Source organism: Cotesia typhae, unplaced genomic scaffold (genome assembly GCF_013202065.1).
Source record: "Cotesia typhae breed Kobodo isofemale line unplaced genomic scaffold, CoteBio_Ctyphae contig_27, whole genome shotgun sequence".
Classification (NCBI taxonomy): domain Eukaryota; kingdom Metazoa; phylum Arthropoda; class Insecta; order Hymenoptera; family Braconidae; genus Cotesia; species Cotesia typhae.
Genome location: NW_027423733.1, coordinates 3058605 through 3075223, shown reverse-complemented (window position 1 = coordinate 3075223; position 16619 = coordinate 3058605). Strand labels below are relative to the sequence as shown.

At 31.6% G+C, this 16619-nt stretch overlaps 1 protein-coding gene across 1 annotated transcript in view; it reads right to left on the bottom strand.

The window, feature by feature from the left end:
- LOC141525696 (uncharacterized) overlaps positions 1-7868 on the bottom strand; it is a 131600-nt gene extending 123732 nt beyond the window's left edge. The window contains exons 1-2 of the mRNA XM_074240260.1: positions 7860-7868; positions 6716-7716 (exon numbers count right to left, since the gene is read on the bottom strand). Coding sequence (XP_074096361.1) covers positions 6716-7716; positions 7860-7868 — 1010 coding nt within the window. The remainder of the gene's footprint in view (positions 1-6715; positions 7717-7859) is intronic.
- Between the last annotated feature and the right edge of the window lie 8751 nt (positions 7869-16619).

Below are 16619 nucleotides of genomic sequence, written 5' to 3'. Positions count from 1 at the left end.
TGATAATTTGGATGTCATTTCATAATACTATATCTTTACAAAAATTATACAGACTAAAAGCAATTGCTTTTTATAACTTTGATTATGATAAATAAAAAGATTTATATTTATTAATGTTGGTTGTTTCAATGAATTTCGAATGAAAAACAAAAATTAAATTTCCAAATTGATTACGTAATTTTAATCATTAAACTAACTTGTCCCACTTATCAGTTGGATGAATTTTAATTATTTATCTTATAAGCCAATGCTTTCAAAGAAAAATTATAATAAAATTAGAATTCGTAGTTTGAAATGGAAAAAAAAAATAAATAAAATAAAAGTAAAAATTAAAAAAAAAAACATTTCGACATATCTGTAGTTTATCCTGTTAAAAATATTTTCATGCCTGGAAATTTGTATTAAACCCTGTTGATAACTAAAACCTGACTTGAAATATCAATGTAATTCCGAGCGTGTTAACTTGATACAATATTTAAAAATGCATATCACGTAAGGTGACTCTTAAAATTCGGTTGACGAAGCAATAAGCAAAAAGATGAGAGGAGAAGAAGGTGAATGAGATTGAAGAAGGTGGATCAGAAGAGACGTTATGACGAAGGTTTGGGTATATGATGAGTTTGGTGAATGAGACAGAGGATAAAGTGTAAGTAGACATGTAGCACAAATGAGAAAAGATGAACAAACAAGAGTAGCATGGGGTCTGCATACCCAATGTCTGTCAAAACATGTTTGAGTCTTCTCAAAGAAACTTAACATAACCCAAACCAAAATTGTAACAGGCTACAGTATGTTGTAAGGCTGAATGTAAATATGAAAATGCGGCACAAGTAAAGATACAAGAATCGAGGTAAGAGAAAAACTAACCACTGGAGCTATGCTGCAGCTTACCAATCCAGTTGGTTTTGTCTTCTTGTTGTCCTTTATCTCATCTGTCTTCGTCTCTTATCCATCGCATGGTCACTTACCACGATTATTTGTCTCCTGGGTTTAGTTTCTTTTCTCGTATCGTGTCGTGACATTCGAGACTTGAGTATCACATCGTCTACTTTGTTATTCCTACTTGGGTTCTTACACTATATACCTCGCCAAGGCGTGACAAATAACATAGCTCTCTTCGAATCTGTTGTGTTACTTTTTTATTATTATGTTTCTTTTAAAGTTGAAAAACTACATAAAAAAGGAGGTAGAAATTGAATAAACTCACCAGCTGGATATATTTTGGTATACAATGCCTCATGCTGATGAAATAATTATTCAGAGGGATCCAATTATGGTGTTATCTCTTTATTAATTTAATTATTTACTGGATAAAATACTTTCGAATTGTATTCATCGTTATTGAAAGGAAAAAAAAATTAATGATTTAATATATCTCTATATTACAACAGACTTCAGTTAAAAATTATAATCCGGGGAAAAATAACTGTATTTAGCTTAATATTAATTTTATTTTGAATTATTACTATCGGTGTTGAATCAAAAATTTTAAAAATTCGCAATATGTCTGACAAAAAAATAATGTCTAAAAAATGTACACTAACATCGATAATATTTTCAAAAAAATACAATTTTTTGGTCGTCAATAAAGTATTTTTCAAGTTATATAAAAAATAAAAAAGAGTAATTTTCTAGATTCCAATTAGAAGAACGTAATCGAGAAAGTTTAGTCTAAAATTTGAAAAATTTTCTTACATTCGGAAAAGTAGCAATCCCTATTACATGAAGTCTGCTAGCTAATAATTTAACAGTAATTTAATATTCAATTATATTAAAAATAATTAATCTAAGGACACCACTGAAGAAATAATTTATCTTGTATCAGTTTGCTAATCGGATTAACAGTTTTAAATAATGAGACTATTGCGTCTTATAATGGACCCGAGAAAAGAAAATTGAAGTGTATTAGTTCCGTGCTAAACTATACATTATATATAGCCAGTCTTGTCACCTAATCCTATAACAAAGAATGCTACCCGAGAGACCGCACAAACGGGGAGATTTGTTCATGGACAACAGAGACCAGTGTCATTCACCATAAACCGCGCGCGTTGTGGTAGAACTGGTACAGCGGCCATAACAATATTCTCTCCATCTCTTTTACTCTTCCCATGCCTCACAATTACTCTACCTGCTTCAATTTCTCTCATTCTATCCCAATCTTAATGTTGATTTATCAGCAAGCTGCTCACGCCATGCGGCAAAAGTCTTCATTGAACTTGGCCCACTTCCAATTTGTGCTATCCTTATTCTACTCTCGTAACCATAATCAAAATTACGAATCACTTACACATATGTTAATCATCATCAGTACTATTATCATAATCATTCTATACAAGCGTCGGATAATTATTTCGATAATTAACCTGTACAAAATTTGTCTGATGTATCTTTTTGACAGGGTCTGATATCAGAATTGGCAATACAGTGTTCTATTAGATACCATAAGGTAAATTTTTGGATTATTAAAAAAAATGACGATCTGGAAGTAAACTTACCATCAATATCGATAGAAACTAAAAGGGTGGGCGAGTTTAAGGTAAAAAGAGGGTACCCATGAACAAATTCGTAGCGTGCACGGGTCGATTTCAAAAGTTATGTTGTCCCAGGGGGAAGCGCGTCGAATCGCATTAAATATTTATGTTCTCGGTCGACGTTATAACGTACCTGAGTTTGGTTCGCCCTCTACAAGCCACGAAAGCACCGCAGGGTGCACAAAACATTCCTCGTCGTTAAATTCTTTCTACGATTCATGCTATAATACCCGATGTACATATATATATTACATATTATTATATATTAAATTATATATTTTCTTTTATCAAAAAGTTTAGTAAGATCTTTCTTACCATTAATTGCAATTAATCATCGAATTTATTTCTTTTATTAATTTACGTAGTCTAAAATATATGTACGTCAAGAATCTGTTCATTTATTTGAAAACAATAATAAATTCAAAGGATTCGACTTTGGAGAGGATTAATCAGAGTGGAACGTGAATGTTTAGTATAATGTGTAAAGTTAAAACTGTGGCTGAGTTGATTGTTCAATCAGCGCATGCAATGCCTTTTCCGTTAACCGGCTTTGTTATTCTCCACACGAATTGATTTGATAAATAGTTATAAATGTACTTATATACCTATTAGTTCTTTTCTTGTCGCTCTGTACTCTCTTGAGATTAGTTTTTTTTTTTTTTTTAATTAATGGTTATGAACAGGTCAATCTAACCCAACCTAACCGCTAACCATAAAAATGAATATTTCAAGAAAAGAATGAAATTTAGTTCTCATATTATTAATTTATTTCTACCAAAGTCGGAGCATTTTACATTGAGTTGAAACACTGTGGGCGTGGTTTTCTGTCGAGACTACCGATAATTTTTAATAAAATTACTATACATTCTAAACGTTGTGTTATTTGTATTGAAGCACATATAATACAGTTTTCAGGTATGAAAAGAATACATTGAAATAGGTTCAAAAAAAGTTTGTTTTTTTAATATCTGGAACTGGATTTGGTGTATTTAAGGCTTTAAAACGTGATCATGCATTACATTAGTGCGTTTACAATTCTGAGCCATTCATATCTAATTGTATTCGCACCCTCAGGGATTTGTATGTTCTTGACATGGTTATGCGCAGACATGACTAGACCTATGCACACATTGACAGCTAGACATTCAGTAGAAAACTATTTAAATAGTGTTTAATATTATTTGCAGTCAAAGCTTTTCAAATATTTATTTAAAGAATATATGAATTCTTAATTGTAGAACAGAAAAATATTTTAATCCCCGAAAACTGTTACAAATTTTGTGGCTTAAGTGACTGATGAAATTGTCATCTAATACTGTAAAATTATTCGTTGCGTACTGCATTTCCATAAAAAAATTTTCTAATATGACCTGATGACAATGTATCATTTCTGATCCGTCGATATGAGACCTGATATGAAAATTGAAGGTAACGGCATATTGGATCATTTCAGAACAAATCAGACGACCATGTTCAATATTTTTTCAAGAGCAACCATTTTGGAAAAAAACATTTTTAAGTATGAGTGAAAATACAAATGTAAATATAAATCATACAGAAATCCCACTGAGAACGAGAAAAATTATCGCTGAATGCATCGAAAGTATATTTCAATCGATTAATTGCTATAATTACGTAAAAAGTGGTTTTAATGGCTTTTGGTATAAATTTTTTAAATCTCCGAAAAGAAATAAGCATGATAATTTTTGAAAAAATCAATTTTTCCACTCAATTGATTTTTTACTTTATCTGCGGGAAATTATAGAGTGATAATTGCTGTTGTTACTAACTCATTATTAAAATTATTATTTCAATTTATTCTTGTAGTGTACAGGAAATAATTATTTTTTTTTTCGATTGAGAATTGACATAGAATTATCAAAAAATTAAAAATAGTATTGAAATTATCAGTACGTATGACTCTAACGTTTAAAATAAGCACATTTAAATTTACAAAAATTTTTTAATTTTGTAATATTAATAAAAGAAATTTATTTACTTGACTGTAGAGTTAAAAGTAAATTTAAAGAAATAAAAAACTGTTTTAGATTTACGAAACTTTTTTTACCTTATTTTTCAACCAATGATGTAATTTGCTAGGTGGAGTTTTCATTTATAATAATAAAGCGAAACAAAGCATTCTTTTCTGGCACTCCCATTCCATGAATTCTTCAATATATCACCGTCAATGTTCTGACAAAGTCTATAGCGGTGTGGTAACAAAAGTAAAGCAGCAAAGCGGTAGCAATAACACCAACAGTATCGCGTATAGAAGTGTAGTGACAAACTCGAATATAAGAGGAGCCTAACGTCGTGTTACAACTCGTGGAATGTTACTTAGGAAAACATTGTATCGGAGGCTTACTCAAACAAGCTCCCGTGGGGTTGTTTACTTTTCCAGGTACTGTTTACACTGGTTAATCGAAAAATTGTAAGTGACTTTCTTACTCTCATGCTAACTAATTGAACAAGCATGAGTTATTAAGTCATTACATTACTTATTATTAGAAAGTATGGAGTTATACCCTAAGTTTCGGGTACAGTAGTTTTGGGCTATAGTCCGACACTAAATTTCTCAGAACTTGCTTATTGGTTCATTACTAAATATTTAGTTCCATAAATAGATTCATGAAAACAATCCCACAGAAATTTAGTAGCAGTGCGTAACTTATTAAAATGATTGATAGAATTTATTAAATATTCACGATCTAGCAAGATAAATTTGAGCAACATGCATAAATTTTCGATAATTCTTGTTATATAAATGTAGAAGTGTCGAAGATATACACAATATATAAAGATAAGATATTCTATTTGCTTAGATGAAGAATTGCTGGTTAGGATTCATTGATGTTGGACTGTAAATCTGTAGATAGACACGTTGTAATTCACAACAATCTTTACATGTCAAGAGCGATGTAGAAGAAAATAATGTAATAAAAAAAGTAATAGACAAGATATCAGATATAGAAACATGAAATATCTGGTTGTCTGATCCCTCTTCACTGCTGCTATCTACGAATCAAAATTCTAAACTACAGGTATAAGGCTTCTCAATCAATCCGGATGATCTTCGACATAGTTATGTGGGTGAGATGCACCAGAAGTGCTGCATTTGTTGGCTAAGTACGTACATATGTTATATGTATATTGTGCAATAAGTTGCTTTGGTACATAAAACTCGAAATATTAAATAAAAAGAGTTATATAAACAACAGCACAAAGAAAGCAAAACAAAAGAATAGGTACAATTTTTTATGCGTAATACAGATTCACTTCTAATGTTTATACTCTAGAGAAATTAAGTAGTGCGTTACAAAGGAAAAAGAATACTTTCCGTTATCACGTGCCAATTAACAAAGGGACGAGACAGATGGGATAGCAATTCGTGAGAGCACCACGTTAATTAAATAAACGATACAGACTTGTGCTTATATAAGAGAATGATAACGATGTCAACAATGAACAGGGTATGTATGAGACCGTATACCCCACCAGAGCCCAAAAATTGGGGGATCGATAAAGCATGCTAATTCCCCGATGGTAATACGCCCGAGGTTACAAACGAGGGGTACTGCCAAGATTTAAATATTCATAATCCCGCTTAATAAGCGATTAGATATTAATGATGGGAGCTTGCAAACGTCCCAAGAGCTGCAGGATTCCAAATGAGCCGGTTTTCACAGGGCCATCGCTAAATATATAATACATTGACACATGGCTGCGAAGACATAATATGGATACCTCAAATTTTTTTGGTTTGCTAATGCGTTCCGAGGATTTAATTGTTCCGCCTTTCCTACAAACATTTATCGTGTGCTAAGTACAGATTTATTAGAGATTGAATCAGCCTAATCTATAATTTATAATGTCTACCATCATTATTTTTCATTACAAAGATAAGCTCGACTGCAACAGTAAGTAAATATAGCTGGTAATTTCTCGCCTTCGCATGTTGTCGAGTTAAGATGACGTGCTTCCAAACGTTTATGCTAATTAGAGACTTGACTGCTCGCGCTCTTCCAGTAACCAAGTACAAAGATAAACAGATAACATTGTCAGACAAGGTTCTCTCTATTATTTCTAGAACACGCTCAAGTGAAAAATAATACCCTTGAAAACAAAAATCGCATAGATATAAGATGCCTGTTTATAAACAAATACTGATTAACTTTACTTACAATTTTTCGGCGAGAACTGCGAGATCTCCAGGCACCTGGGTGAGACCACGTTCCGAGCAATCGAGATCCTGTCCTTCACAGGAACAAGCCCATGGACATCTGCCACCGTTTAAGTCTTCCATAGTACCAGCATTGTCAAAATCATAGCCGTTGAGTCCAGTACTGTGAGAAGCTCCACCTAGTACAGACAAAACAAGCAGAAGTCCCCAAGCGCAAACTACTGAACCACAGCTTACGCCCAGGAGACGCATAGACCAACTTGGTGCCATGACTTGTGCAATAGTTAGCAGCTTCTTGTTGATATTTCTAACACTCTGATTAGAACCCTCGAGAATTTCAATAAATTTACGGTGACTCTTGCTGTTGTTACTACTATTGATGTTGGTGTTGTTGATGTCGTTGTTGTTGTTGTTGCTAATGTTATTAGCCGATGGTTGCACGATGTCCTCAGGAGGAATTATGACCTGAGAACAAACACTAAATGACTGGACACTAGTTGCACAATTCACTTGACAAACTGACCGGTTTCTAGTGAACACTAGCTCTCTGTTAGTGATATCAGAGCGAGCTAAAGGATTCGATCGAGCGTTCACAGGAATACGAGTGCTTGGAGTATTCGATAATTTACTAACTTTATCAGTGTGTTGTGTTGTAGTGGGTTTATAATAAGTTTTCACAAGTTTTTGACGTATGTCCGAGTATAATGTATGGGTTTCTTGATCAGCAGAACCAACTGGGTAGAGACTAGCAGCACCACTTAACCTTGATTGAAGCTGCTGGTTCACTATATCTGCCTGGCCCGCGGGGGGGCCTTGATCAGGACCCCCTTCTTGGCCGGGAGACTCGTGCAAGCTAACAACGGTGTCCACCACTAACGCCAACACCCGGTCCTGTTCATCCCGCAACAGCAAGACTGGTGACTTTATCTTGATGCTGGTCCTCTTCGGCTTTTTACCGTACCCTTCACCAGGGCACGTTATTTTGGCACCTACAGACGTTCTCTATTAGGCCAGGTGTGACAGATTTAATCATCTAACTCACAAGTAATGGTTAAATTAACTTTTATCAAGCTTTTAATGATTTTATTTAAAAATTTTCACTCACGCACTAACACTTTGTTTTAGAAACACTAAAACGAACTCACCAATAGCATGATTTTACAACTACAGTAGTCCAATTAGCGATTGAAGTCTGGACTTTCTAACAAGTTTTTTTTCTGCAGACACATTACCTGCAATCATAAAAAAAACTGATTATTGACAGTCATCATTTTAAATGCATAGTTTTCAATAAATTCATTAAAAAAGAAAAAAAAAGAAACAAAAAAAACCAATAAGGAATCAAAAATTGATTTTGAAAAATCAGTGACATCAATTGACAATATATCGTACAAAAAGTGCGATAACTATTGACAAACACTGTAAGTCATCCCATTCTTTTAATCAAGTTAATGATTACTTGAAAAACAGGTAGATAAAAAATGACAATCTTAATCTGTCACTCTTTTTTTTTTTTTTTTTTCAAAATTAATTATCGTCATAATTTCTTCATTATTAATTAAATGCTTATTTCATATTTTCCATCATTTTCCGCATTTATAATAATAAATAGTGAACTAATAAATATAAACACATATTAATCAATGTAGGACTGAATCAACGATAACAGGAGTGTACGATTGGCAAGTATACGATTATCAGTTTCTCAACATTTTCTTTTTATTTACCGTAACGAATAAGTGACACAGCATATTCAACTAAAATTGATATTAAAATACCAGTATCTCTAGGAAAATTCACAGATTGTTACATATCGAAGGTATCATCAACTTCAGTAAAATGACAAGAAAGCAGATATTTTCGAATACGCTGTTACAAAGCAAAGTCTTACACGATATATTTATATGTATGTACATAAATAAAAGAATAGAATGAAAATATGCTTCCATAGCACAATCAAAGCTTCGAATACATTCCAAGCACGCTTGAGCGCGTTTTGAGGCATATTGGAATTTTTCTTCTCAGTACATAGCCTGAACAATTTATCCACACTTTTTCTTCCTTATAGTTCTTTTTATATTAACCCCAGATGCTGCTGTCTGACAGCAGACATGTACCTATGAATACCGTGTCTCAACAAATGTCTACCTGTGTAGTTTAGTCTGCTTGTCTGATTTCTATTTCCGACAAATTTTCATATATTAAAGTGTATACTAAGTATTAAAAATCATCTGATGTTAAACAATAACTTTACAATACTGCAATCACACACGATTTCTAAAAAAGCTCCAAAACTTCCATTTTTTATCGTAAAATAAAGTATTCTATCTCAATGAATGATAGCTTCCACGAGAACATTTTTTGACTTAGATGAAAAATTATATGAATTTATGACTACATTAAATGATATCAAGCCTAATGCAGCCAATTTTCGTGTCAGATCGTACAGGACATCGAATTTTTCGATTTAGAAGTATCAGGTTACATCAAACATTTTTTAAAATAGTAATTCTAAATATGACAAGGTTTACTTAAGTCATTGTTGCTAAACAATGATAATTAAGTTAAATAAAGCACGTGATATAATTTGAAATAATGCTACTGACAAGATGATTGGGTTGGTATACAAATCTGAGATGCAATAAGCACGGGCGCGCGTAACTTGTTTGGGGTAGGATCGATAACTCGATTAGCAGTCGAGCTGCCAACAGAGTATACAGTTAGGTGCTTCTGGATGTCTGGTTGTGGCCTAAGTATAGCCACAGTTTCCAAGTATATACGCACGAATATAGGTACACATACCAAGCAGGAAATATTCTGGAGTGCTTTCGATCGAATAATGCTGGTTGGCTTGGATGTATTGCTTCTGATGTTGGAGCTCTTATAAAAATCAAAGCGTCTAAGAGGCGAAAATATCAACGAAAGTGCATGACACACAATGGATTATATACTTTTATATTGTGAACAATATCGAGTTTCAAATATAGCGACCGAGAAGTATCATAGAGTCATGTCACTCCATATCTGCATAATTATCAACGTCAGCGAATTCAAATTTACGTTGAGTAACTGCTCATTGAATTATGTTCTAATCATTTTCCGGAACTTCGTCTGGTTTGCATGGAGGTTGAGGGATGGAAATCGAGATAAAAAAAAACTTATGTGCTAAGCACATATGTTCGAAGAGATGATAGAAAGCCCAAGTCTAAGAAGAGGGATAGAAAAAAATATAAAATCGAATTTCTTTGGCAATTTCTACTCCTACTGGTTTTCTTATAAGTTGATAGTAACTAGGGAAGCGAGTTCAAAGGAAACTCCGAATGTTCGTTGGATTCACAAGGAAACTGAATTTGTAAAAAGTCCACCGTCCAGGGAATTGTCTTTGGGAATTGGCTCAGTTTTTTTTCTTCATTGAAATCCAGACTTTGTAGTTGAGATGAAACTAGCACGAAAAAAAATTTTTTCTGCTATAGTTGCATTTCTATTAAATTTTGTTGATAAATTGAGTTATTCAGATAGTTGAATGAACTTTGACAAAGATTTACATTTCTTGGTATATTAGTTAACTTGTAAAGCAACTGCACGCTTGTCTACATACAATTTAAAAGAGATTTGTTTTTGCATATGTAAGAATGATTGTATAACACACTAATAGTTGTAATAAGTTGAAGAGAAGTGTTACAGTTTATTAGAGTCTTTTAATGTTGCTAACGACGTGTAACATAGTATGTGTAGACTTAAAGATATGATAGAAAAAATTTTTTACATTTGAGTTTCTTTTTATAAGGGATTTTAGGCTTAGTAGCCGATAGAACCTTTTTTTTATCAATATTGTATCTTTATCTCGGATACATTTGTAAACTCCTTTAGAGACAAGGTATTTCCTGGTTCTAAAAGTAGAGATAACAGAGCAGAGTGAAGTGTGTCACATTTCAATTGTAAGTATGTATCGTTAGGCTGGTCAAGATATATTAACATACACTTGAAAAAACTTATCGTCTGTTAACCGATAAAATGTAATGTATTAAGAAGTATAAATCTTTAAAGGTATGTATAAATAGATACTTTCATAAGAAATTTTAATGAATACTAAAAAATTTATATTTTTATTCGTTACTTAATTGACTAAACGTAAAATTCTTTATCTTCGGTAATCAAAATTTTAACTATGCGTTAACTTTTAAAAGTACATGTGATGTTTTTATTTTTAGGAAGTATTTTTTTGTCTAAAAGCAGTAAATTTCGGGTGCTCTTTGAAGTTTAAAAATTATTATCATTATTACTTTGTTTTTCTAAAATTTTTATTATAAATAAAGTTTTGATTGCATAATTAACCCAGTATAAGCACATAACCGTTTCAATAAACTGATATAACTGAAGACCTCATTATTCATTAAAAGTTCCATATTAAGAATTAATGGTTTCATATCAACGTCATCTATACAAATAACTTCATTATATGAATTTTCCATACATCTAAAAAAAAATTTAATACATGAATGTTAACAGTATGTAGTAGCCAGAACTGTCCCGTTATAAAATAACATTATCCAGTGAGCGTCGAATATTATCGAATTCCTAACGTACCGTTAATACCAATTATTTTATTATCGTATTTCAAACGAATGCATTTTTGATTTTGATAATTTCAAATAGCTCGTGAGAACTCGCTGAATGAGAAAATTTTAAAACTTTACTTTCAAAGAGGCATGTATGCATGTATATAAATGTAATCAGCAAAAAAAAATAAATAAAAAATAAGATATAGCATTATACAGTACAAAATAATGATCAAATCGACACGCACATGCCAAAAGAAATGGAGTCAATCTTTTTTAGCCTCCGGAGGAACCCAAAACGAGTGATTACGCCCCCTCACCTTAAGCCCTCAAATTTTCTTCATAAGTATCTTGTTATTTTTTTTTTTATTCACATCTTATTGGTTGAGAAATACAAAATCCTTGCACATAAATATCGCAAACATGAGAAACCAAGATGAGGAGCTAAAAGTTATTGAAATTTAAAAAAAGCGTTCTGAAATAAGAATAAAAAAGTTGAAGTTTATTTTGGAAGACCAAGTAATGTGTTAGCCAACGTAAAACGTTTAATGGTTCGAGCGAAATGGATTTTCAAGTCGTCCTTTTATACTGCGAATTATTTTTTAAGGAACAGATACGCAGACGTATTTTTGAGTAGGCTCCCTCGAAATCGATTCGAGGAACTTCACTATAGTTAATACGCTATTGCAGAATAGAAGTAAGAACCATATTGTGGGATACAATCGATTAAGCAGTCGTTATTGCAGTGTCGCTTTCGGTATAAAAACTACTCGGTTCTCACAGTAACTTGAATGGAGGTTTAGAATGCTCTCAAATTTATATTATCCTTCCTCTTTCTGCTCTCTGGGGGTTGTAGATGTTCTCTGAAGAAAGCAAGGGGTGATGGAAGTACAAGAAAAAGCTGAGGGTTAGTCCATGATATTAGGTTTCCCAGTGAGGTTTTCAACCTCTCATTCGATCGTCTGATCGGTCGACATTGCCCATGGGAAATCACACTAGATATGCTACCAAGATCTTCCCCACGACTTTATCTTCAGCTTAAAAATTCCAAGACACTCATCTCAAGGAAGATTATAACAAGCTTCACATTGCTCAAAGAATAACATTTAAGTACATTAGTATTTCAATCAAATTTTTGTTAACCTAGTCTTTAATCCTGAGCATTCCAATCGAAACTAAAACTTCGAGAAATAAGATCACTTTCTGCTTTTCTAATGCTAACTTTTGAAATGTAAGATAGTGTTGTTTATTTTGAACGTGCATTAAGATAATTAAAAAAATTATCATTCATTACATTTATCATCAATTGCCCAATATTTCAATCACGATTTAGAAATCAATTTTTTTTCAGACATTTTCGATCTAACTACACAATTTTTGAACGTCAATTTTTTTGTCAGGCATGTTGTAATTATTAATTATTCGTCAATCGGAAGAATTTCATTTCAGATAAATAAAACCTTTTCGAAATGCTTTCTAAAATAATTAGAAAAAAGATTTTTTTAAGTTATATTTATGAATTGAGCATAAATATTTTTATCGTAATATAGTTACTGAATTAAAATTTTTTATAAATCAATTGAGAAATTCTTCTCACAAAAAATCATAATTTTAGATAGTCAGATGAAAATTCCTAAGATTTTTTTAAATTCTTAATTTCCTGCTATGAAAATCAATGATTTTTGAAAAATCGACAAGTTACTGGCTTCACCCCGGTATTCGAAAATCGAATTTTCATCAGTTCTCCTAAGAAGTTTTTCATCAGTTCTCCTATGACTATGAAAAAAGTTTATGCACCCTCAATTGATAAAAAATTATACTAGTATGTAGACGATAAATGACAAAAAAAACACTAGATTGCTTTTTGAGAGCATTAAAGAATGCGACAAAGTTTAAAAAAAAATAAGACTGAACATTTTGCCGGAGTCAATTATATTCTCTATTTTATACAAAATTTAATATCAATTGTGCATGCGCAATTAATTAGTTATAACGAAACTAAGATAAGATTCTGGCTTATATTAGTAGAAGTATGAATTAAGAATAAATCAGTGGTAAAAATCAATGTCTACAGACAACCATGGTGGTATAAAAGAATAGATTTAATAATGGATTAATTCACTATGTATTACCGATGCATTATTGAAAATAATTAAATCTCTTATTAACGTCTCGTAATGCAGACTTAAGTTTCGCTGGTGGATGAGTATAAACCAATAGTGATTTAATTTTCTGTAACAAGGTTATTCCATTAGTGAAGAACCTCCAGATTTATCAATGACAGTTTACCTAAAAATGTTATCAAAAATTTATGTTTGAACCTCAATTAGATAAGATTGTAAGATTAAGGCAATATATCTTTAAATATAGTGATTAGTAAATTTTTAAAAGGCATTCCGTAGAATAAGGCAGGGCTTTCGAAATCGACTAAAACAAACCAGAAGCAAATTTTTCCTTTTCTTTCTCCATTTCCTGTCTTATTTAACTGCAAATCTGACTATTATACCTTATTTGTACGAACAAAAGTTTTTCCGAATTCTATTTGTCTTTTCCATCTCCCGAGTTCTCTTTGCACTATCTTTTCCATGCGCCACCAAACTCCAGTCTCGACTTCCGGTATACCATCTTATTTCCTTGATCTTCTTCACTTCGGTCTTTACTGCTTCTTCTTATATACTTTGTACACTTGCATTTCTTCGAATCTTTTCGCGACGCCCGCTCGTTCCAAGTTCCGGCGACCAAATACTAATCGGTCTAGACTGTAGTCTCTTAGCTTTTGTTTTTTTCTGCTTTTTCTCTCAAGCGAGGAGTCGAGTGCAAGAAAGTTTCTTCGTTCTTTATTAGTAATTAAAAAAAAAACTAAATAAAACGAAAGTAAATAGATAAATAAAAATAAGACAAATAGACTCTAAAACATAATAAGTTTTTTCCTTCTGCTTATTCTCATAACTATCTCAATACTAATACTCGAGTCTTGGTTATTATTTTTTCTTCTATCTTTTTTTTTTTTTTTTTTTTTTAATAACCGGTTTGAGGTACACTCAGCGGATAAATTTTTTCCGCGCAATTCAGAGATCATTTTTATTTTGCACGCATCATAACACTAAGCGTTATTTGTGCCTTATTCTCAACTTGTTAAAGACAAATTATTTTCTTAATTCCAATCATCTCTCATCTGCACTTTTATAATGATAAAAATTTGTGAACATACAGTCAAAATCAAGTTTTTTTTTTTTTTTAAACTGCAAATTATTCTTCAAAGATTACAATTTGCTGCGAAACTTTTGAAACCAAAATTCACAATTATTTTAATTATTCATAGTACATACATACATACGGACATATTTAGATATTATATTTAATTTTTGGTATCAGTTATCGAAAATAAGTTGCCTTTTTACATCTTAAGTTAGCAACATAATTTATTTTATAACAAAAATGAAATAAACCTTGTTTTTTTTAACTTTCCACGAATACTTTTAATGAAATGTTTTAATTTACATTCAGTTATGCGATCGACAACTTCGTAATGCTTTTTTTTAATTGAATAAATTATGAATACACACAATCTTTAGTAGAAGATACCTATTGATGTACAATAAAATATATTCAAAAAACATTGTAAGCGTTAATGCTTTACAGAAAAAGAAAAACGTGTTAACAAAAAAAAACGGACAAAAGGCATTTGTTTTCTTATAATTTTCCCATTAATCCCTTTTTTAAATTTCTTGCAATATTCCACTCATACAGTCGGCAGTCAATTACAGTCAACGACGAGTTCATGAACTGTTTTATTTTTTATTTTCACCTTTGGCCTCTACGACTTTTGATAATGTCATCCACTCGCGACGTTCTTAATGGTAAATCTATAATAACTTTGCACTTCGTCGTGTCTGGTCCTCATCGCAAACAATTCTCAGCCACTTCACTCACCCCTTCCCCGTTTCCGGTATCTCTTGAGCAGCCATTTGCCAACAGTCTTTTCTTCCATGTTTCGTCTTGTTTTTGCACCAGTCACTACTACTGTGCCTCTACACTGGCTTTTACTCTCATCGTTCCTTTACCAATCCTTTTCCTGGACTCTTTCTTGCATCGTTTGGCGAGAACAGAAATGAGAAAAAAAATTCTTCGAAAAAAGAACAAAAGATTATTGAAAGTAAAAAGGATTTTTTCCTATATTCTTCCTTCTTATTACCGTAGAAACAATTCCACTGAAGAGTCGCAGATCGATGACATCGGTCTTCCTTCCGGGCGTCAGTCACGCTGAAAGATTGATTTAAGGTGATAATCTTAGTGGTGAAAAAAGTCTCACTACCCAATCTTGAATGTGATGATGTCTTTTAAGAGGTGAAATTTTTTAGGTTTTTTCTAACAGAGACAGCTAGATATAAAAAAATATCAACCAAATAGTTTCTGTGCTCGTTAAGATAATTAAAAAAAAAAATCCTTAAATATCAATAAAGACTATGGTAGCATAAAAAAGTGAACATTTATATCATCTATGAATATATATAAGTTTGAAGCCTTTTCCACAAAACCAGCTTAAACCAAAAAATTTGGGAAGTCACTGAGACCTTGCAAACTTTGAGGACGAAAATAAAAAATTCTTTGATATTCATGCTTATACATGTATATATTTTTCTGTGCACAGAAAAAAAATTTACTTAAATCAAGTAAGTAATTTTAAAGAATTTCATCTTTTTGATTTCAATAGAAAAATTTTTAAACTAAGAAATTTTTCGTCGTTTAAGTAAATTTTACTTAGTTCAAGAATTTTTTGTCTTGATTCAAGTTAATTTTTTTTTAGTGTAGGTCAGTCAAAAACATTTAAGCTTACTCAAAAAGGGTGAAAAATCTCAAACATTGAAAAATAATAATACCAACACAAAATTTTCAAAATTCATTTAATTTTTTGTTAAAAATAGATAAATGATGAGAAAAAAAAATCAAAAACAAACTAAATTCAATTTTTAATGATTTTAAAATTCTTGAAGTACCCCAAATGACCTTTTATGATTTTTAAATTAAGCTGATTTTTAAACTAGACTTTTAAAACACAACGAATTAATAAATTTTTGTAAAAGAGTCGAAAAAAAATACTGTTTTTTCCTTAAATCTATTATTTTCATAAAAATATATTTCCATACTTATTGGAAGTCACCTATCATTTTTGTTAACTCACGCAAACATTGTGAAGCTGCACAATGACAAGTTTACGACTACAAGAAAGTCGACACGATAGTTTTTAAAAAATAAACATCGAACATCAACGGAAAAATTACATTCACAATATTGTTGAATTATGTCAAGATCTTAAATATTATGAAATCATAATTCACAAAATTA